The following is a 24,034-nucleotide window of genomic DNA, read 5'->3' as shown; positions in this document are numbered from 1 at the left end:
AATGATTTTTTTAATGTTTAAACTGTAATAAACTGCTTACTACTATGTAGCAAGCATTTGCTATAGTTTATATACTACATGGATTACTATAGTGCTCAGGCTTTAATTAAAAATAAATAATTGCTTTAAACTCTGTCAAGCAGTTGTAACAGTGTAGACCACACATGAAGCTTTACAGCACTCATGTGTGACCGTAAATTCAATACTGGCGTTTTAAAGCCAGTATGCATTAAAGAGCAATTAGGACTGGCAGTCATGCCCCCAACACTTTCCAACCAGGGCAGTTGCCCCCCTCTTGCCCCACCCTAGCCATGCTATTGGGAGCACCATTGCTTATCTCCCTTTAAAGTATGTGGCCACACCAACCACTACCTAATAACGTCATAATAGAAAAAGATAACTTTTTTCTTCCATGGTTTAATAAAATGTTTATGAAACATTTTATTGAAAAATTTCCCCAAAATGTATGGAAGGACAAGTGGGAAAATACATCATGGCACTAGATTCATCAAATGCTCTCATGTGTACACAAACATTGGCATATCCCTTTAATGTCTGTGTAGGTATCTTTTACCATTGGGGAGAATTAGAAAACTGAAAGTGTTGCTGAGCAGTGATTTTCTACTGCCTGGCTAATGAGTCAGTTTTCTATCAGGACTGCTTATTACAACTCTGTAATAGGGGATCATCATGACTTATGTAGTTACCTTAGGAGCCTGTAACTTGTTGCAGGATGATAGGGTAGAGTGGTGCTCCACTTCCATATAGGGAGATGTATAGGAATGTGAGGTCAGGCTGCACCAAGCCAGGCACTGCTTATGAATTGCTGAGGAAAGCTGACTCATCATTTGTTATACAGACCTAGTTAGGTAATAACATTGGTCCTCATTTAGCGGTAACAGCACTTCTTGGGACCTCCACAGTCTACTGCTGCAGGTTAATATACTCAGAAGTGGAATCACCTTTTATTTCATAATATCTCTGTAACTGACTCATATACTCATCATAGACAGCAACTCCTTTTAATACTTTATGGGTACATGAAGAAACTATAGTTTCCTTCTTATCTATCTACTTAGTAATGCCGTGATCTTTCTTCATTTGTTTGCTGACTTTCTCATTCTCTGTGTTGATACATTCATATATTTATTGGACTTAATTCTTCAACTGGATGTGTTCACCTTTGACTAGGTGTTGGCATCGGTGTTATGTTTGGACAGCCGTCTGGTCCAATTCATTGTGCACTTTCCCAAAATAAGATCTTACAATATTGAGCTGGTACAGTACAATACCTTATGTGAAGCTTCTATACAGGACTAGCTACTTTCAGAAAATAATGTAGGTTTTCCTAAACAGTCTTTGCAACTTAGATATTGCTATAGCTTTTGATCTTTTTTATCATTTTTTGACTGGTTAGTCCTACTTTGTGCATAGCTGCTATCTGCTGGGACATGTGAACTTTGGTATGACAAGGGACATCATTGTCTCAAGAAGGAAGGGAGATGTCTGGAATGCCATTGGAAAAGAAACGGCATTTGGAAGACAAATTCAAGCTGGAATAACATTATGTACCAGACAGAGATCTGCCACAAGATGCCAAAGTTCTTGTCTAGTTAGTTTGGTCCTACATCTAGTCAACCAGCTCTGCTTTTCCAGTGAGACAGACGGTGCACTTTAGCCTTTGTCATCAACTGCAAGGTTTTCTCTTCCATCTGAGCACAAATCAGCTGCTATGTTCTTTCTAGAAAATGTTTACCTTGTTGGGTTACAGTTTTAGAAAGGAGTTCCAGTGGACTCATCACAGATCTGGCCCATTTGCCCTTGGATTTGTCATAGTATAATTGTTTTTTATTTCAAGTATTTTGAGCTCATGAATTTGATTTTAGGCTTATGTCCTGCCACAGGTGGGTTAGGCCCTGGGACAACAAGATGTGTACTGCCTTGCTTGTGTGTCCTTACTGCAGGTGTGTTATACATAACCAGGTCCCAACAGAGAGCTAAGACATATCCACCTGCTTTAAAGAAGACACTGTTGGCTCAGTTCTCAAGAATCAAGCTTTGTACCCTGATTGACTTGACCAGTCATTTATTAGCAGTATTCTTGAGATAGAGAGAATGAGTGGTGTCCATATGGCTAAAGTCTCATCTGAAATATCCTTTCATGGCTCAACTATACCACTGAGGTGGTCCATGTTGTCGTTGTTATAGACATTTTAGTTCTCAGAAGTCAGTGTTCCTATTCTATTTTGGTCCTCCTTGACATCTCAGTTACATTGAACATAGCAGAAATCATTTTTGGATAACCAGCATTCTCACTGTGACATCTCATCTACTGTCCTTGATTGGCTTGCCTTCAACAGATCAAGGCATACGTAGAGGGCAATCTCTAGGAGCAGTACCTTCTTGAGTCTTTCATCTTTGCTATGAGGCTTAATTTTGGGTCATTGTTATTCATCATTTGAAAGAGGAACATGTAATATCAATACTTATAGCTACTTGTTCATTCTTATGGTGGTCCTTAATTCAGTTAAAGACAGTAGATATACCACTCTTGCTTGTTTTAAGAGTACTCATTTGAAGCTTAATGTTTCCAAACCAAGTCGTTATCAGTTCATACTGCCTTGATTCCCTTAACTTCTTTTAAGTTTACCCCCATATTATTTGTGGGATAAATTGTGTCTGAGATGTATGACCTTTGTGTGATCCTTAGTGCTCTTCAGTCATTTCTAGTTCAGATGTCAACAGTGGTTACAGATTTTCATTCTTATGGGAAAAATGCATCCAGACAAAATACCCTGTATTACAAGTTGCTTTATCTGTACTAGTCCACTTATTTGTGCCTTTATTTATTATTTGTTTACTGGAAAGTCTGGCTTGGAACAAGCCAGTTTTCAGCAATGACCCAGGGGAGAAATGCTCCAGACACATGTTTTTATAATGTGGGAGGAAACCTGAGCACCTGGAGGAAATCCACACGAGCTCAGGAAGGACATGCAGACTCCACACAGAAGGCAGCCCAGCAGAGGATCAAACCAGAGAACCTCTTGCTGTGAGGCGACAATGCAAACCGTTGCACCACTGTACTATCTGCAGCTGGATTGTTGCATTACCCTATACATGAGGCTGTATAATGTTAACAAGAGTACCTTCACTTGGTGCAAAATTCTTACATCCAGACTCATAATGCATAATGCACTTTACTGCAATGTTATGTCTGTTCTGCTGAGTGTGTGCTGCCCTCAGAGTTCCAGTGCCACCTTTAATATGTTGCTAATGATGTACCTTGCTATATGTGATCTTTGTCTTTGAAACTTAAGAGGTTCCAGCTCTCCATCTGGTCATTTGAATCATTTCAGGTGCTGATATGGGGCTGTGAACACTTCCTTGGATACACCTGCAGTCATATGACTGCTATGCTTTCCTCTTCATGGTTTCCTTTTCTGTGGAATGCAGTAATGGAGGTTGCAGTGCAGTCCCAATGTTAGTATCTTTAAGAGGTCCCTTAACACTTGTTTCAGAAGGCCTACTGGTAACTAAAAGAATAATTTGATTACTTATTTTCTCCCTGTTGTTGCTTAGCTGTTTTTATGTATTTATTATAACTTGTTTGTTTCATTTTATGGAGTTAATTTATGTTATACTTAGGTAACAAGAGAATTGTTAAACTGACTGAGTGATTGACTCAATAAGTTTGTACATTATGGAATGCTGTATGGAAAATCATTGCCTATACACAGAATTATTAACACTGTCTTTCACGTTTTCTAGGTAATAGAAGATAATATGGGGGTCCGCAGGGTAGTGGTACTACCCCAGTCTCCAGAGTGCTACACCACAAATTATCCCTCAGCACTTTCTCCAACTCATCACTTACCTCCGTACTTCACCCACCAGCCGCACATCATTCATAGCTCACATGCTGCTTTCTACCCTCCTGGACCTGGAGATATCCCACCCCAATTCTTTCCACATCATCTCACACCAACTTTATATGGAGAGCAAGGTATTTGCTTTATATTTTATTTCTGGTCAGGAAGAATGAATAGTTACATTTCTTATAGTTTAGCATGTTTATGTGAATGTAAACTGTAACATTACACTAAGTGTAGTTTTGCTTCCATGTACGTAACACTGTAGAAAGAAAGTATGGATTGCATTATGCATTAACTCGGCTAATATGTGGTGATGCAAAATTTATCAAAAAATTGAAATGTTTTATGCAAGTGCAAAACAGGGCCATGCAGAAAATGTTGATACTTCCAATGTTTCATAAACAACAGTTTCTTATATCAGCAGTGGTATAATGAGAGTGCGGAATAACTTCATTTTGTATGTAATACATCAACAGTAGAGTAGTACATAAAGCAGTTCAGATTTATTAAGGTGCTTTAAGACCAAAGCGCCATTACAATTTGAAATATTTACATATTAAAATAATGAGCTTAAGCAAAGAAGGGATGTTTTGTAGTTCATTAGTAAAAATCTGTGTTTTCTCTATGGTGTGCAATTTTTGTGGGCTATAATCCTTATTAAGGTATAACGACTAGTAGCAATTGCTGCTTTGCTAATTAAGTGATAGACTTTATTTTGCTAAGTATAACTATTAAGGAGTCCATGTTGTAGGAAAATATTTATTACTGTTTTTCAAGAATATGTAATATATGCTGTTGATAGTGTCAGATTGCAGTACAATTGCTTTCAACACAAGGAGTTGTAAAGTAGTCACCAAAACTATAGATTATGTAACTGTGATAATAAAGACAACCCTGGAACATATGACAGTTGTTGGAGTGTATAGACCACCAAAGTCAAGTGCTGATGACCTAGAGGAATTCATACATTTCTTGTATGAAACACAGGCGGGAAGAAAAAAAGGTGCTGGCGACATAAATTTATTAGAAACAGACTGGAATACTATTGATTCAACAACATTAGCAAGGACATTATTCACAATGTATGTTCAGGAAAAACAATTGCTACAGATTGTAAAAAAAAATCTACAAGGAAAGGGACATACTAGACATCGTTTGTGTTCCTAAAAAATTATTGTTACTTCTTGTTAAGTTTTACCACCGTTGATGTGCAGTGATCATGGGGTTATAAAGGTTAATTTCTTGCTAGATTATTCTGCCGAACTGAAATCCAAACCAATGCACAGAAGATTAATTACAGTTTATACAGAAGCAAAACAGTCACTATGTTAAACTAATTGCATTGACATGTTCAGTGGAAAAATTGCAGAAGGAATTTGGAAAGTTTTGAAAGAGAAATTGTTTGAGTACAGAAAAATCAAAAAAAAAATTAACGTCAGAATCAAGGCATACAACTTCAGGGGGATATATTTCCGTAGGTACAAGATACCTGATTAAGGTAAGAGACAAAAATATAAGAAATGTAAAAGAGGTTGAACTACAACTTTGAGAACTGAAATAAACAAGCTAGACAAATGTGAAACAAGATAAAGAAATTTTTGAAGAAAGTTTATATAATGATATTGAACATAATAGGAAACCATTTAAGATGTGGAAGGAGTAAAGACATACAAATTGATAAACTGTGTCTAGATTCAAAAATTTATTCTCAGGCACAACAGATTATAGAAATATTTCCAAAATTTTATGCAAAACAGTTTGGTTCCATAAAGGGTGTGACGAGTTGCCCTAGTCAGATGCAGATAACCTCAGTTACTGAAATCAAATTAGATTATGTTGAAAAGGAACTGTGAAAACTGGATACAAACAACGCACAGGGAGAAGACAGAATTAGTAATAATGACCTGAGAACACTTCAGCAAGAACTTATAGTACTGTTATATCTGTTATTTATAAGGTCATATAAATATGGGGAGATTCTTCAAGATTGGAGACATTTGCTTATTAAGTTTGTATTTAAGGGAAAGGATAGCAGGACAAACCTAGAGTCATGCAGACCCTTAAGTCTACTTTCATGCTGTGGAAAAATAATGGAGAGGGTGATACAGGATGAGATAGTGTCAGAATTGGAAAGTTTGGGACTTGAAACCATATATCAGCATGCATATGTTGAAAACAGATCTATTACCATCTGTAACATGATGTTCTATAACAATATAATAACAGCTATGAATAAAAAATTGTGCAGTGATGTAGTTTGCATAGATTTACTTCAGCATTTGACAGGATCATACACATAACACTGATCAATAAGTTAGCACAACTAGGTATTGATGTACTTTTGATAAGATGGATAGCTGCATGGCTTAGAAATAGGACATGGCAAGTATCATACAGCAACTGGACAGGCGAAAGTCTTGGTTACAGTCAGGGTATCCCACAGGGCTCTGTCCTAGGCCCTTACATGCTTAGATGGTAACTTTCAGATCTTTTTCAAATGAGGTGTTCTATAGTCTCTATGCAGTTGACTTGAAATTGGGTAAACTGATTGCATGTGTTACAGACAGGACATGTCTGCAGAAGAACTTGATTAACTGGACCATTTGGGCAAAAGAGAATAATATGCTGATAAATACATCAGAAACTAAGCATATGAGATTTGGGAGAGATGAATTGAAAGGTGAATACTTAATACAGCACACAGTGCTTGAAACTGTAGCTTCATTTAAGAATCTGAGTATATGAGTACATCCCGCTTCAAGTTTTTTTAGTCATATCAACCAATTGGTTAATGATAGTTATAGAACTTCCCTTAGTTAAGGAAGCTGTACCCAAAATATGCCTGGATAACATATAGAGGTATGAGTGTTAACTAGAAATATATTAAAACTGCAAAATAGATTTGAATCCTACCTCCTATGTACCCAGATAAATGGGTCCTTGCAAAAGCAAGTTGTCATTTGCATGCCATACAGAGCCATCTAACATGGAGAAAAGGCCACTATTAAACATCCTGGTCACGTCGATGTTGCAAACTAACTATCCACTTACTAGTAAAAGTTATCCAGTTTTAACATGAAGCCAAGACTTCCTCAGTTTTACAAACATGGTCCATTAGTACTGCAATGTCTATGCATCAAAGATTTCCATTTTTAGAAATTACTTTTTGGCCACCAATAACAGCAGAGAAATCAAACTACCTTTATTTTTCTTACAATGCCTGTCTGCACAGCAGAAATATTGAGCTCCCTGCCACTTATTGTAGTAAAAAGCTGAGTGAGCTGCATTTTAATGCTTTTTAGGCATTGGTACTCCCAGAAATTATACATCCACAAGCCTCATCTAACTCTGCCCAACATCTCCAACATATTACCTGCTTCCGAAAAGACAGCTTGTAGATAGCTAGTGCATAGAGAATTCACACCATTGCCACAGTCTTAAGTCTTTACTCTGGCCTGAATTCCAAAACCAACTTCTTCTTCCACAATTACACATTACACACTCTATACTCTACAACCCTACATCCTGTCCATCCATCTCAAACCTGGTATCGCTCTGTAACCCCCATCGTCAGCTTCGCACATCTGACAAAAATCAACATCTACAAACCCAATAAAAATATTGGTAAATCCCTTTATAAATTCTATGTTGCTCATACCTGGAATGCCCTCCACTATGATATAACAATTGTCCCCCATAAATCCCAATTCAAACTCGATCTTAAAAACTACCTACTAAAGGCCTGGTCCTGTCCTTGTCAAACTCCGACTTGGCATGGCATCTTACTGCCCTCCTGTTAATTCTATCTCCTGACTCTCTGCATACATCATATTTTTCTATTTGTCTCTCTAATACATCTATTACTGTAGACCTATAACCTGATTCTTGTAAATACTGCTGTACATAGATTTATTGCTGAAACCTGTATATATTTCTACATGCAAACTTTTTATTGCTGTTCTGTAGTAACACTATGCAACTTGTACACAATTCTGTAAAATTGTGATTCTTATTTTCTGTATATAACAACTTCATATTTTACCTTTGTAAATATATCTCTGTTTTTATATTGTGAAATGTATCTGGAGCTTTTCTCCTCGGATCTCCACTGAAAAAGGGCCCCTGGCTCAGTTGGACCAACCTGGTTAACAAATAACAATAAATAAATAAAAAATAAAATAAATAAATGTAAACACTTCCATCCCAAAGATCTTGACTGTTCAGGATTTTGATGAATATCTTGGCATGAGGTGTATGTGCTTTTACTCTGTAGTAGAAAACTGGGTCTCTGGCAGTGGTTCCTGTTTATTGTTACCGCTATACTAGTAAATAATTTAACTTGAATTACCTGTTTGTGCAATTTACAAGTGTCTCTACAATCAAGTGAATAACTGGCCTGTATTTGGCCAACTCAACAAAAAACAATAAATTAGGGCAATTTTGTCACTTAACACTGACCACGTAGGCTTCAGCAGCCACCTTGAAGTTTGTCTGAACAGTAGGTACAGTTGAAATGAGAAGCCCAGTCTCTCTTACCTTGATCAGATGATTATTTCTGGCTATTGCCATCTCTTATATGACCAAGCAGAGGAGAAGAACTTTCCATCTCAGTTTATATTCTTCCATGTTCCACATAAAAATATAGAGTAAGGTAGCCTTCCAGTGTAAAATGAAATCAGGAAGACCCAGCCCCCCCTCCCAATGTACTGGCAATGCCAACTCATCATATTCAACCCTCAGTTGCTTACTATTCTATGTGAAGTCCTGATATAGGCTGTTGATCATCTTCAAAAATTATTTGAAGGGACCAAAGGAATATTGTGGAAAGTGTATAACACCAAATGAAGGCCAAACATCAGAGATGCTTGAATTTGCGATCTAGCTCTAACAACTAATGTTTCAGTTTTTGGAAAACCCTGCACATTTCATTAGTAGCTTATTAAATGTTACTTCAGCTGAGGTAGGCCAGGCCCCCAGGTTTTTAAGAGTTCAGTGCTGCCACAACAAAGGATATAGTAAGCATAGTACCTGAAAATTATTTGCTATAGCTTGAACATTGCTTATGTTTATTTTATAAACTGGCAGCTAATATGTCAAAGAGAAGTTCCTAGTCCTGCTCTCAATAAGGTAAACCAACAAAACATACACAGAGAAAGCTTAACCTCCTGTCTAACCATCTCTTAACCTTGCACAATGGAATTCTTCAACTGCAGTGTCACTGGATGTCCTTCAAGAATGCAACTGCAGTCCTGACATATGGGTTGTCCTGCCTCAGGCAGCCCTTCGGTCGGCCAGATTCCAAAGTCTGGGTCCGACGTCGGCTGATGTCGCCTCCTCACCGACGTCAGAGCGGCTGGGGTATAAAGGCATCCGCCAACACCATCTTCTTCAGTCTTTCTTGCCGCACGGTGCCCGAAGCAGAAGCAGTTCGCAAGTGCCGGTCGGTCAGCTCCTGTGTTTTCTGTTACCGAAGTCATCTAAAAGCTAAGTACCCCGTTGGGGAACATTTTTTCTTGCCTCAGCTGATGTCAGAAAAAATTGAAAAAGTTAATAATTGTTTGTCTTATGGTAAACAAATACCTCATAAGGACTTCCATTCTTACTGCCTCCCTTGCCTGGGCCCAGACCACGAGGTCTCGGCCTTTGCTGCCTGTGCTTGCTTTAATAAGCGCACACTCAGGCGCCGGGCAGAATTTGCCGAAAACTTCTTTGGCGAATCTTACGCTTATATCATGCAGTCGGCACAACCGACAGCACAAACTACCAAAAACCGCAGGGACCGGGACCGACATCCTTGGCCCGCGTCGTCCACCGATACCACGTCTAAGCCCTCCGCGAGTGCATCAGCCCCTTCGGAAACTGTATTTCAACCACTCCAGGCCGACGACACCGCTTTAACGCGTTCTTCTGTCCCGGAGATTTCACCGGTGCCGGTTGTTGATTTTCCTCCAGAAACCGAAGCTCTGGATCTACCTGACACCATTCCTGTGGACAAAGTTACCCCTGCATGTGGGGCAGCTAGGCCTCCAGTATCCATGTCCATCAAGGCCTTTGCACGTGCTAAGGCTGCCAGCCAAGCCAAGGCCCATCCTAAAACTACTTCTCAGGGACCTTCTTCTGATAGACAGATCATGACTCTGGGTGCCGATCTAATCTCTCTTATTAGGGGTTCTCAGCCGCACCCAGGCAGAGGTTCTCAGCCGCCTGCAGATAAAAGGCCTAGAACTGAGCAGGCAGACACCCTCTCTTCATATGAAGCCTCTGTGGATTCAGAGCACTCAGACACCCAAGAAGAATCCTTCCAGGCCTATGAGGACTTTGATGCTGAGGAATCAATTCCCCCTGCTTCTCCTCCAGAGGATATTTCTTTCGGTGAAGTTCTCCACTCCATGAGAGAACATTTTCAATGGCAGGGTCAGGAATTTTCTAATTCCAGGAAAAGGCTACATACCTTCCTTAAGTTACCTCAGCACAGGCCTTTAGCTATCCCTCCAGTGTTGGATGTCCTGGATGATGTATTCTCAGACTCCAGTGCTTCCCCTGATTCTCTCCCTCCTGCTTCTGTCAAGCCAGACAGATATTACAGGGTCTTTGACACTCACAAGCATCTCCTTAAGGCCCACTCTGTGGATCTAGAAACTATTTCACAGGGCCCCAAAGGAGTGGCTTCTTCCTCGGTCAAAAATCCTCTGCCCGCTGACAGGGAAGCTAGGTCCCTGGAGAGATGGGGCAAAAAAGTTTATACTTCTTCCACCCTTGCCATGAGGTCACTTAACTGCCTTTTTCATATGTTTCAGTACCAGGATTACTTAATGGATGATTTGCAGAAAAAGTTAGCCTCTCCTGAGCCTATAGATAGAAAGGCATTCAGGATTTGGTACATAATACTCAGCAGGTTAGCAATCATTTTCTTCAGTGTGGTTATGATTCATTGGAAGCTTCATGTAGGGCAGCTATGACAGGGGCCGTTATACATAGACATGCTTGGTTGAAAGAACAGCCACTGCCAGACCATGTTAAAGTAAAGCTCCTGGATGCACCTCTGGAAAAACAGAAGCTTTTTGGTGCTAATGCACAGGATGTATTGAAGTCTATTGAGGAAAAGGCAAAATCAGTACAGACAGTCAAAGATTTCCTCCAGGTTCAGCCACCCAGATTCAGCAGGAATTGGCCTTCAAAGAATTGGTCCTTTCCAGACTCAGACAAGTTTCAAAGGGGGAAAAACAGGTGTACTCGAGGTAGAGGGCAATACCGAGGCTCCTACAGGGGCCGCCAATGGCAACCACCAAATCAGAGAAGTGGCGCAGGGAGTTCAGCTGCACCACAGGGACAATCACAATGACTTGACTTTCACTCCGCCGACCAAGGCTCAAAGAGAAGCACCTCTAGGCGGAAAATTATCTCTATTCTCAAAAAACTGGCACATTATAACAAAGGACAAATGGATTCTGGACATAATAGACAAAGGTTACAGGTTCCACTTCCACACCTTACCAACTGGACAAGGCATGCCAAACCTGCCACAAAATCAAAGGGCAGAGGCACTCATACAAGTTTCAAAGCTGTTACAAATAAAAGCAATAGAAAAGGTTCCTCCTCAGGAACAAGGCCAGGGATTCTATTCAAGACTGTTCCTTGTTCCAAGAAAAGAAAAACAGTGGAGGCCTATACTGGACTTGTCCATTCTAAACACCTTTCTCATTGTGCCAAAATTCAAAATGCTGACGTTAACTCCTTCCCATGCTGGGCAAGGGGTCTTGGCTGGTCACTCTGGACCTCAAGGAGGCATACCTGCATGTCCCAATCAGACACAGTTGCAGAAGATACCTCAGATTTCTTGCAGGAACAGAGCATTATCAATTCTCAGCATTGCCGTTTGGCTTATCTACTGCACCCAGAGTATTCCCGAAATGCCTGGCATTAGTAGTTGCACATTGCAGGCTCCAGGGGATTCAAATATACCCTTACCTGGACGACTGCCTCATACAAGCAGACAGCAAACAAACCTTGATAAAAAACTTGGATTATGTCATTCAGCTGCTACAGGCTTTGGGATACACAGTCAACATCCAAAAATCAAGACTACTGCCATCCCAAAAGATTATTTTTCTAGGAGCAGAACTGGACACACAATCACAAATGGCTTTCCTCACAGAGGAGAAACAACAGCATTTACCAGATTACTTCAAAAGCCTAGCAAAGCTTACCCAGCTGACCGCAAGAAAGACCCTGCAGGCCCTGGGGTTCATGGCATCTTGCATTCTTCTGATCCCTCTGGCAAGACTACACATGAGAAAGCTACAATGGTACCTAAAAAGCTTGTGGTCTCAACACAGCCATAACCTACAAGACGTAATACCACTATGCCTACAAAGGGAATTTTTGTGGTGGGCTCAATCAAGTCATTTAAACAAGGGCATGCCTTTCAACAAAGCTCAAGCAAGTCAAACCATTACAACAGACGTCTCAGACCATGGATGGGGGGGCGCACATGGAGGGCAGATGCATTCAAGGACAATGGACTCCCATGGAAATGCATCTGCACATAAATCAAAAAGAGATGTTGGCAGTGATACATGCAATAGAAGCCTTCGAAAAATCTCTTCAACAAGGTCATCTACTAATAAGGACAGACAACACCACTGTCATGTGGTATATAAACAAACAAGGGGGCACTCACTCGTATCCCCTCTGCCAATTAACAATGAATCTTTGGGAAAAGTCCCTGAAACTGAACATCCACTTGCAAGCCCAGTTTGTTCCGGGCAAGGACAATGTTCTGGCGGACAGATTGAGCAGAAATTTCTTGGATCCACACGAATGGATGCTGCATCCACACATTTTCTCACAAATAACAACTGCATGGGGAAGACCAGACATAGATCTCTTTGCTTCTCATCTCAATCATCATCTGGAAAGGTTCTGCACAAGGACACACCATCCTCTAGCCTGGAGAACGGATGCCCTGTCCTTCAACTGGAATACCCTAACAATCTATGCATTTCCTCCTCTACCTTTACTGACCAAGGTGTTACTGAAGATCAAAGCAGATCAACCAAAAGGAATCTTGATAGCTCCAGACTGGCCAAGGCAGCACTGGTATCCTTTGCTACTGAGCATAACTCACACCAAACCGTGGCCCTTGCCTCAATGGCCTCTGCTCCTATCTCAGCACAATTACAGGACTGTTCATCAAAACCTACAAACATTGCAGCTGACTCCTTGGAGGGTTCCATGACGTTGCCCCAAGTCTCCCTCTCCGAAAAAGTTCAGGAAATCTTGCTGGAAGCACGCAGACCTTCTACCAGAAAAACCTATTCGGCCAAGTGGAAGAGATTCATCATCTGGAATGCCAACAAGGGCTAGGATGCATCAGTGATGAGCATACCTCAGATATTAGAATACTTGGCAGAAATGTTTCATAGTGGCCTCTCATGTTCTTCCATTAAAATCCACGCTTCAGCAATCTCAGCAAATTACAACTGTGACCCACCTGTGTTTCCGCATCCCTTGCTAAGACAGTTTCTAAGAGGGATAAAGAATATCAAACCTCCCAGAAAACCTCCAGTTCCTGCATGGGACCTCAATTACGTCTTGGAAAAGTTAACTCTTCCTCCTTTTGAACCAGCAGCATCTTCAGAAATGCAATTTCTCTCCTGGAAAACGGTCTTCCTGTTGGCAGTTACCTCAGCAAGAAGAGTCTCGGAGATACAGGCCCTCATGGCAGTACCTCCCTTTCTCATTTTCCATCAGGACAGAGTTTCTCTAAGGACCAATCCTTCATTCATGCCAAAGGTGATATCTAGCGTGTCTCTAAATCAAGAAATCCACCTGCCTACTTTCTTTCCCAATCCTCAAAATAAAGGGGAAAAGCTGCTGCATACTTTGGACATACACAGACAATTACGCTACTACTTGGACAAAACAAAGACCACCAGGAAGTCTGACCAACTATTTGTAGCCTATGCTGCTGGAGTGCAAGGAAAAGCAGTCTCCAAACAAACAATTTCAAAATGGATTGGACACTGCATCAGATTCTGTTATCTTTCCATGGAAAAGGTGTGCCAGCCAATATTAGACCACACTCCACCAGAGCTATAGCCACATCCACAGCTCTTCTAAGAGGAGTGGCTACAAAGGACATTCTAGAGGCTGCTACATGGAGCTGCATGCATACATTTACCTAACACTACAACCTGCCATTGTACTCCAGATCCCGAGCAGGCTTTGCTTACGCAGTCCTGCAGGGCCTTCTAGCTACACCATCCCTTGCTTAGATCCTACCACCCCCAACTTGGCTATGGTATTCAACCCATATGTCAGGACTGCATTTGCATTCTTGAAGGACATAGTACAGTTTTGTACCTACCATAAATGTAGATGTCCGATAGAGATGCAACTGCAGTCAGGTTTACCCTCCCTCCTACCCCTCTGTTTTTTCCCTTGGGTCCATTTCCCCCTTTACCTATTAACTGGGGATATCTGTTATGGTGTATCTGTTTATTACTGTTGTACATGTCTGGAATTTTTGTTTATCCATTCACCAAATTTAGCCTTCCTTGGAGGGCACCTGGCATCTGGGGCAAGAAACACTGAAGAAGATGGCGTCGGCGGATGCCTTTATACCCCAGCCGCTCTGACGTCGGGGAGGAAGCGACATCAGCCGATGCCAGACCCAGACTTTGGAATCCGGCCGACCGAAGGGCTGCCTGAGGCAGGACAACCCATATGTCAGGACTGCAGTTGCATATCTATCGGACATCTACATTTATGGTAGGTACAAAACTGTACTTTCTAGATGCGTTGCAAATGATGGGGAAGAAAGTGGGAACCCTTGCCTTTTTCCTCTCTCAGTGTGAAGAATGCTGATAGGTCCCCACTGCCCGAAACTGTATTTATGTTGCATTTTACATATGTCTTATCTGTGTGTGTGTGTGTGTGTGTGTGTGTGTGTGTGTGTGTGTGTGTGTGTGTGTGTGTGTGTGCATATATATATATATATATATATATATATATATATATATATATATATATATATATATATATATATATATATATATATATATATATATATATATATATGTTTCACAGTAGATCTCTGAGTGAATCTGAGAGAACAATTCACAGTAGATCTCTAAGTGAGTCTGAGAGCCCAAATCTCCTTTGAAGAATAATGGCTGATGTTCTTGTGCTTCACTGTTGCATTCATCACACTTGGGTTATATGCCTGCAGGTAGCCCTCAGTCAGCTCGAATACCAGAGACTTAGTATTTCTGCATCGGTTGCTGTTGCTCCAGGACTGATGTCAGGTCTCTAGTATAAAAACAGGCAGCCGACGCCATTACATCAGTCTTTCTTGCCGAGGGGCTCGAAGCAGAAGCAGTTTGCACGAGTGCTGGCCGGCCGCTACCTGAGTTTTAGTTTCTGAATTGAATCATCCTGACGTCTTCTAAAGCTAAGTACCTCACTGGGGATCTTTTTTTCTTGCTCTAACCAATGTCAGAAAAAGTTAACAATTGTCTTGCCTGTGGAAAGCAAATACCACACCGAGATTTCCATTCTTACTGCATCACCTGTTTAGGCCCAGACCACGAAGTACCTCGCTGTCAGTTTTGTGCTTTGTTCAACGCCCAAACTATTCATCATTGGGCCCTTATTGTTGCTAAATACTTTCACTTTCTATCTCCATATTTCGAAATGGCTTTGGTAAGCCATCCGACTACCGATCTTCTGAAAAAACTTAAGGATAAAGACAAAGACAGACCGCACAGGTCCAAAACTGCCGACACCGCTTCTGTTAAGCTAGTCACCAGTTCACCGGTACTCAGTGAGGCGCTTCCACATCCCCTGATGCCCACTTCGGTAGATTTACAGGCTGCTACAGAGACCCGTTCGTAGTCCGGTATGCCACAAGACTCTTCTTTGACTACGGAACCTGCGGATGTCTCTACCTTGGATAGGTCTGGAGCCGCTGTGCAGGCACTGGCTTCTGAGGAAGTTCTTCGCACTACCGATATTTGACACAAACCAACGACTTCTTTAGCGTCTTCAGTTCTGTCTAAAACTACCGAGTTTCTAAGGCCAAGAGTACGAGCTACACCTAAAAAAACAACAACCCAAACTCAAGCACCTGCTTCCTTGCCACAACATCAAATGCTTAAAATGGCAGAAGACTGATTATGCTGATTAGGGGAAGCCAGACTCCCCCTGCTAAGAGAAAAAGAGACCTGTCCCCAGCAACTTTAACAGACCAAGAGTCCTACGTCTCTAAGGTTTCTGATTATGAAGACATGCCTTTATCTGCTTATGAGGATTCTGATGCAGAGCAATCCATTCCCTCTGCTTCACCTCCAGAGGATTTTTCTTTTGGTGAAACCCTACATACTTTAAGAGAGCATTACCACTGGGAATGCCAAGACTATCCTCGGTCCAAAAAGAGACTCAGATAATTTTTAGAGTTGTCACCACATAGACCTTTAACAATACTTCCAGTTCTGGATGTTGTGGATGATGTCTTTAGGTAGGGATATCAATTAGTTAAACAACTGACTTCATGTAGTATGCACCTTTGTTGTATTAAATTGTATTAAAAGTATTAAAATGTATCAATTTAAATGTATTAAAAAGAATTATTGGTAATAATGTATTTATATAAGAAGTTTGTTTTAAATAAAATTTATTAGTATATTTTAGAACACTTTAATAAGTGACAGGAGGGATGAAATTTTGTAGGGGACATTTAATGTGATCTAATTGAAATGTTTTGGCAGGTAAATATCATTATGTCAATTATATTTAATGAAAAGTATGTGTATTTGATTGATATCAATTATTCAACTATGCACCGCATAAAATGGAAAGCTGCTTTTGTGGAAAAATATTCCTTGAAGGCGAAAGCTGAGGTACCGGATACACCAGTAGAGTTTTTTGCTATACTTCTTGGTGTGGTGTGTTTTTCGTATTGTGACTTTCTTGTGGTGTTTTTTCATCCTAACCACAGACTCATCAGACTATGCCTGGGGGGCACACCTGAACGACAAGTACATTCAGGGCCACTGGAGCCCAAGTCAAATTCATCTGCACATCAACCAAAAAGAGATGCTAGCTGTTCAGCATGCTGTAACAACTTTCAGATCCCTACTCTCACCAGGACCCTTGCTAATAAAAACAGACAACACCACAGTTATGTGGTACATCAACAAGCAGGGGGGAACCCACTCGTACCCACTCTGCAGGCTAGCCATGGCCCTGTGGAACACGGCCTTGGACATGCAGGTTCATCTGCCAGCTCAGTAACTGCCAGGCAAACAAAACTCCCTGACAGATGACTTAAGCAAAAATCTCCTAGACCCACATGAGTGGCAATTAGAACCCAGCACCTTCAGCCTTCTAATCCAGAAATGGGGGACCCCAGAGCTGGACCTCTTTGCCTCCCCCTGCAATCACCAGCTCACCAAATTCTGCACCAGGACACCTCACAGCAGGGCCTGGAAAGTGGATGCCCTATCCTTCCAGTGGGAAAACCTCTCTATCTATGCATTCCCTCCTCTGCCCCTTCTCTCAAAAATATTACTCAAGATAAGACAAGACAAACCAAGGACAATCCTGATTGCCCCGGACTGGCCACACCAGCACTGGTACCCACTACTGTGCAGCCTGTCACCGGTGTCACATTGGCACCTACCCCAGATCCCAACTCTCCTTACTCAGCAGGGGGGACAGATCTTGCATCCGCAACTACAAACCCTGAATCTGGCAGTCTGGCTTATTCCTTGAATTCTCCCCCAGTGACCAGCCTAAACAAGCAGGTGCTGGACATCATTCTTGAAGCCAGAAGACCCAGTACAAGGAAATCCTATGCTGATAAGTGGAAAAGGTATCGCTCCTGGGTTCACTCTAAAGGAGAGGACACAGCACTGCCCTTCTTACCTCTAATCCTGGATTACTTAGCAGATCTACTCCACAGAGGCCTATCCTTCTCCTCCATTAAGAGCCATGCCTGTGCCATCTCGGCTCATTACAACACTGAGCCACCTCTCTTCTCTCACCCTCTCATCAAACCGTTCCTGAGTGGGGCAAACAACTTAAGGCCACCAAAAAGAACACCCACCCCTGCTTGAGACCTTAACTTTGTACTGGAAAAACTCATGCTACCCTCCTTTGAACCTGCAGCATCAGCAGAGTTAAAATTCCTCTCTTGGAAAACAGCCTTGCTTCTGGCCATCACGTCAGCTAGAAGAGGGTCTGAGGTACAAGCACTTATGGCTGTGGAACCCTTCATTATTTTTCATGCTGACAGGGTCTCCTTCAGGACTAATCCTTCCTTTATGCCTAAAGTGGTGTCCAGTGTGGCTGTCAACCAATCTGTCCATTTACAAACCTTCTTCCCTAACCCTCAAAATAAAGGGGAAAGGATTCTGCACTCCTTGGACGTGCACAGGCAGCTCAGATTCTACCTAAATAGGACTAAGCCCTTCAAGAAATCTGACCAGTTACTATTCAGTTTTGCACTAGGGGCAGAGGGCAAGCCCATTTCAAAACACACAATTTCCAAATGGATAGCAAACTTTATCCATTTCTGCTACAAACACCATGGGAAACCAACCACTCAGGGGGTCAGAACACATTCCACTAGGGCAACTTCTACTTCTACAGCATTCCTCAGGGGAGCTGGAAGCTGCTACCTGGAGTTCTGCACACACCTTCTCCAAGCATTACCACCTGCCTATCTTTTCCAAATCCAGGGTGGTTTTTGCAACAGCAGTCCTGCAGGGCATACTAGCCAGCCCCAATTCTTCTTGGCTGCCTCCACCCATTCTTCAGCTTTGGGAATCAACCCAAGTGTGATGACTGCAACAGTGAAACACGAAGAACATAGTACAGTTGTGTACACTTACCATAAATGTAGATGTTCGAGTGTATTCACTATTGCAGTCCTAGTTTCCCTCCCTCCAGCACCCTTCTCTCTCTCTCTCTCTCCTCTCTGTGTATACTACTTACCCCTTACAGGGGTATTGGTATTTACTTTTTACTGGTGGTGATTTCCCACCATAGCTTAGCTCCCAATTGGGGGCTCCTGACATTTGGGGCAAGAAAAACTGATGTAATGGTGTCAGCTGCCTGTTTTTATACCCCTGACAACCTGACGTCAGTCCTGGAGCAACAGCAACCGAAGCAGAAATACTAAGTCTCTGGTATTCGGGCAGACTGAGGGCTACCAGCAGGCAGATAACCCAAGTGTGATGACTGCAACAGTGAATACACTCGAACATCTACATTTATGGTAAATGTACACAACTGTACTTTTTCCTCACCAGATGCCTTTTCACTGCAAGACTATGTATTTTTTCAGTCAGAACAAATCCACATTGGTCCAAGTGTATAAGGGTTGAAAAACAAGGAATCAGCCTTACATACAACACTGACATAAGGAACATGCAGTCTATGATAAGCGCAGAAGTTTGCCTTTGTGAAGATGGATGTGCTTGGACTCTACTGTGTTTTAGTATTACTGAGATTATTACCTCTCCCATGATTCTGATAGCCTCCTTATAGTTATAAACCCATTTAAAGTACAACACTGTGATTACTAAAGTTTTGCTGTCCAGATCATGGAGTTCAGGGAGTAAATTGTTGCTAGAGATGTACCCTGAGATTGTTTCTTCCCACTAATTCTAATTACCTCTGACTCATTAAGGCCAACAAAGATTCAGAAACCTCTTGTTAGATGGCTAGCAGTACAGTGGTAGCAAACCATAAGATATTTTGAATCACGAGTTTGGCATCTACTAACTTCACATTTAGAATGACTAGTTTGACATGTATTACCTTCACGTTTAGAATCACTAGTTTGACATCTATTACCTTCATGTTTAGAATCTTTTGTTTCACATGTACTACCTTCACATTTAGAACCACTAGTTTGACATGTACTACCTTCACATTTAGAACCACTAGTTTGACATGTACTACCTTCACATTTAGAACCACTAGTTTGACATGTACTACCTTCACATTTAGAACCACTAGTTTGACATGTACTACCTTCACATTTAGAACCACTAGTTTGACATGTACTACCTTCACGTTTAGAACCACTAGTTTGACATGTACTACCTTCACATTTAGAACCACTAGTTTGACATGTACTACCTTCACGTTTAGAACCACTAGTTTGACATGTACTACCTTCACATTTAGAACCACTAGTTTGACATGTACTACCTTCACATTTAGAACCACTAGTTTGACATGTACTACCTTCACATTTAGAACCACTAGTTTGACATGTACTACCTTCACATTTAGAACCACTAGTTTGACATGTACTACCTTCACATTTAGAACCACTAGTTTGACATGTACTACCTTCACATTTAGAACCACTAGTTTGACATGTACTACCTTCACATTTAGAACCACTAGTTTGACATGTACTACCTTCACATTTAGAACCACTAGTTTGACATGTACTACCTTCACATTTAGAACCACTAGTTTGACATGTACTACCTTCACATTTAGAACCACTAGTTTGACATGTACTACCTTCATGTTTAGAATCACTAGTTTGACATGTACTACCTTCACATTTAGAACCACTAGTTTGACATGTACTACCTTCACATTTAGAACCACTAGTTTGGCATCTACTAACTTCACATTTAGAATCACTAGTTTGACATGTACTACCTTCAAATTTAGAACCACTAGTTTGACATGTACTACCTTCACATTTAGAACCACTAGTTTGACATGTACTACCTTCACGTTTAGAATCACTAGTTTGACATGTACTACCTTCACATTTAGAACCACTAGTTTGACATGTACTACCTTCACATTTAGAACCACTAGTTTGACATGTACTACCTTCACATTTAGAACCACTAGTTTGACATGTACTACCTTCACATTTAGAACCACTAGTTTGACATGTACTACCTTCACATTTAGAACCACTAGTTTGACATGTACTACCTTCACATTTAGAACCACTAGTTTGACATGTACTACCTTCACATTTAGAACCACTAGTTTGACATGTACTACCTTCACATTTAGAACCACTAGTTTGACATGTACTACCTTCACATTTAGAACCACTAGTTTGACATGTACTACCTTCACATTTAGAACCACTAGTTTGACATGTACTACCTTCACATTTAGAACCACTAGTTTGACATGTACTACCTTCACATTTAGAACCACTAGTATGACATGTACTACCTTCACATTTAGAACCACTAGTTTGACATGTACTACCTTCACATTTAGAACCACTAGTTTGACATGTACTACCTTCACATTTAGAACCACTAGTTTGACATGTACTACCTTCACATTTAGAACCACTAGTTTGACATGTACTACCTTCACATTTAGAACCACTAGTTTGACATGTACTACCTTCACATTTAGAACCACTAGTTTGGCATCTACTAACTTCACATTTAGAATCACAAGTTTGACATGTACTACCTTCATGTTTAGAATCTTTAGTTTGACATGTACTACCTTCACATTTAGAACCACTAGTTTGACATGTACTACCTTCACGTTTAGAACCACTAGTTTGGCATCTACTAACTTCACATTTAGAATCACTAGTTTGACATCTATTACCTTCATGTATAGAATCTTTAGTTTGACATGTACTACCTTCACATTTAGAACCACTAGTTTGGCATCTACTAACTTCACATTTAGAATCACTAGTTTGACATGTACTACCTTCATGTTTAGAATCACTAGTTGACATTACTGCCTTCACATTTAGAACCACTAGTTTGGCATCTACTACCTTCATATTTAGAATCACTAGTTTGACATGTACTAACTTCACGTTTAGAATCACTAGTTTGACATCTATTACCTTCATATTTAGAATCACTAGTTTGACATGTACTACCTTCATGTTTAGAATCACTAGTTGACATTACTGCCTTCACATTTAGAACCACTAGTTTGACATGTACTACCTTCACATTTAGAACCACTAGTTTGACATGTACTACATTCACATTTAGAACCACTAGTTTGACATGTACTACCTTCACGTTTAGAATCACTAGTTTGACATCTATTACCTTCACATTTAGAACCACTAGTTTGACATGTACTACCTTCACATTTAGAACCACTAGTTTGACATGTACTACCTTCACATTTAGAACCACTAGTTTGACATGTACTACCTTCACATTTAGAACCACTAGTTTGACATGTACTACCTTCACGTTTAGAATCACTAGTTTGACATCTATTACCTTCACATTTAGAATCACTAGTTTGGCATGTACTACCTTCATGTTTAGAATCTTTAGTTTGACATGTACTACCTTCACATTTAGAACCACTAGTTTGACATGTACTACCTTCACATTTAGAACCACTAGTTTGACATGTACTACCTTCACATTTAGAACCACTAGTTTGACATGTACTACCTTCACATTTAGAACCACTAGTTTGACATGTACTACCTTCACATTTAGAACCACTAGTTTGACATGTACTACCTTCACATTTAGAACCACTAGTTTGACATGTACTACCTTCACATTTAGAACCACTAGTTTGACATGTACTACCTTCACGTTTAGAATCACTAGTTTGACATCTATTACCTTCACATTTAGAATCACTAGTTTGACATGTACTACCTTCATGTTTAGAATCTTTAGTTTGACATGTACTACCTTCAAATTTGGAATCACTACTTTGACATCTATTACCTTCATGTTTAGAATATTTAGATGTTCTTCGTGTTTCACTGTTGCAGTCATCACTTTTGGGTTATCTGCTTACAGTAGCCCTCAGTCGGCCTGATTAACAAAATCTTGGGTCCTGCGTCGGTTGCTGTGTCGTCAGGGGTATAAAACATGCAGCCGATGCCATTACATCAGTCTTTCTTGCCGTGCGGTGTCCGAAGCAGAAGCAGTTCGCAAGTGCTGGTCAGCCGACTCCTGAAATTTTCGTTTTCGAGTTTCAGAACCAAAGTCTTCAACTAAAGCTAAGTACCCCATTGGGGAAACTTTTTCTTGCTCCTTACCGATGTCAGTAAAAGTTAATAATTGCATTACTTGTGGAAAGCAAATACCTCATAATGATTTTCATTCGTACTGTATTCCTTGCCTAGGCCCTGACCACGACGTACCATGCTGTCGGTTTTGTGCTTTATTTAATCAGCGCACTATCCATCATCGGTATATTTTCGCCTCAAAATATTTTGGTTCTCGGTTTAATTATCCAGAAATGTCATTGGTTAGCCATCCGACTACCAGGATCCTGAAAAAATGCTAGGATAAAGACAGAGTCAGGCTGCCGAGGTGCAAAACTACCAACGACGCTTCTCCTAAGACAGTCGCCAGTTCACCGGTACTTTGCAGGCCTCTACCGAGAACCATTCAGAGTCCGGTATGCTGCGAGATGCTTCAACTATGGAACCTGCGGATGTCTCTACCTTGGATGGGTCCGGAGCCGCTGTGCAAGCACCAGCTTCTGAGGGTGTATTCAGGCCTACGGACTTGCATATTAAACCGATACCTCCTTCTTCTTTTAGGCTTAAATCTTAAACCATGCCAAAAAAACTGACACCCAGACCACATGCTCAGGCCTCTATGCCTAAAAAACAAATGATAAGAATGGCTGAATATCTTAGAACTCTAATCAGGGGAAGCTAGCCTCCCCCTTTTAAGAGACCTAGGACTGAAGTTGTTTATGAATCTTCTGATCAGGATTCTGATTTTTCTGATTCTTCTGATTATCTGGATTTGCCCTTATTTACTTATGAGGATTCTGATGCAGAGGACTCTATTCCCTCTGCTCCTCCTCCAGAGGATTTTTCTTTTGGTGAAACCTTACATACTCTAAGGGAGCATTTCCACTGGGAAAGCCAGGATTTTTCTGATTCAAAAGAGGCTTAGGGATTTCTTACTCCTGCCTCAGCATAGGCCTTTAGCTATTCCTCTTGTACTAGACATTGTTGATGATGCTTTTTTGGAATCTAGTTTGGCCCCTGATTCCTTGCCTCCTGCTCCCAGAAAACCTGACAGATATTACAGGGTTTCTGATTCACACAAGTTCCTTTTTAAAAATCCTATTGCGGATCCAGAGACTATTTCACAGAGACCCAAGGGCATTAAGGCTTCTACTGC

General features: G+C 40.9%; 1 protein-coding gene across 1 annotated transcript in view; it reads left to right on the top strand.

Annotated features, from left to right (window-relative positions):
- The window catches only part of FNDC3B (fibronectin type III domain containing 3B), a 2,611,550-nt gene that overhangs the window by 1,441,599 nt on the left and 1,145,917 nt on the right, over positions 1-24,034 (top strand). The window contains exon 7 of the mRNA XM_044070236.1: positions 3,769-4,003. Coding sequence (XP_043926171.1) covers positions 3,769-4,003 — 235 coding nt within the window. The remainder of the gene's footprint in view (positions 1-3,768; positions 4,004-24,034) is intronic.

The sequence above is a fragment of the Protopterus annectens genome, chromosome 4.part1 (assembly GCF_019279795.1).
Source record: "Protopterus annectens isolate FY-2018-M chromosome 4.part1, PAN1.0, whole genome shotgun sequence".
NCBI classification, from domain to species: domain Eukaryota; kingdom Metazoa; phylum Chordata; order Ceratodontiformes; family Protopteridae; genus Protopterus; species Protopterus annectens.
Note: the sequence above shows the minus strand (reverse complement) of the source record. Positions and strands in the feature narration are given on the sequence as shown.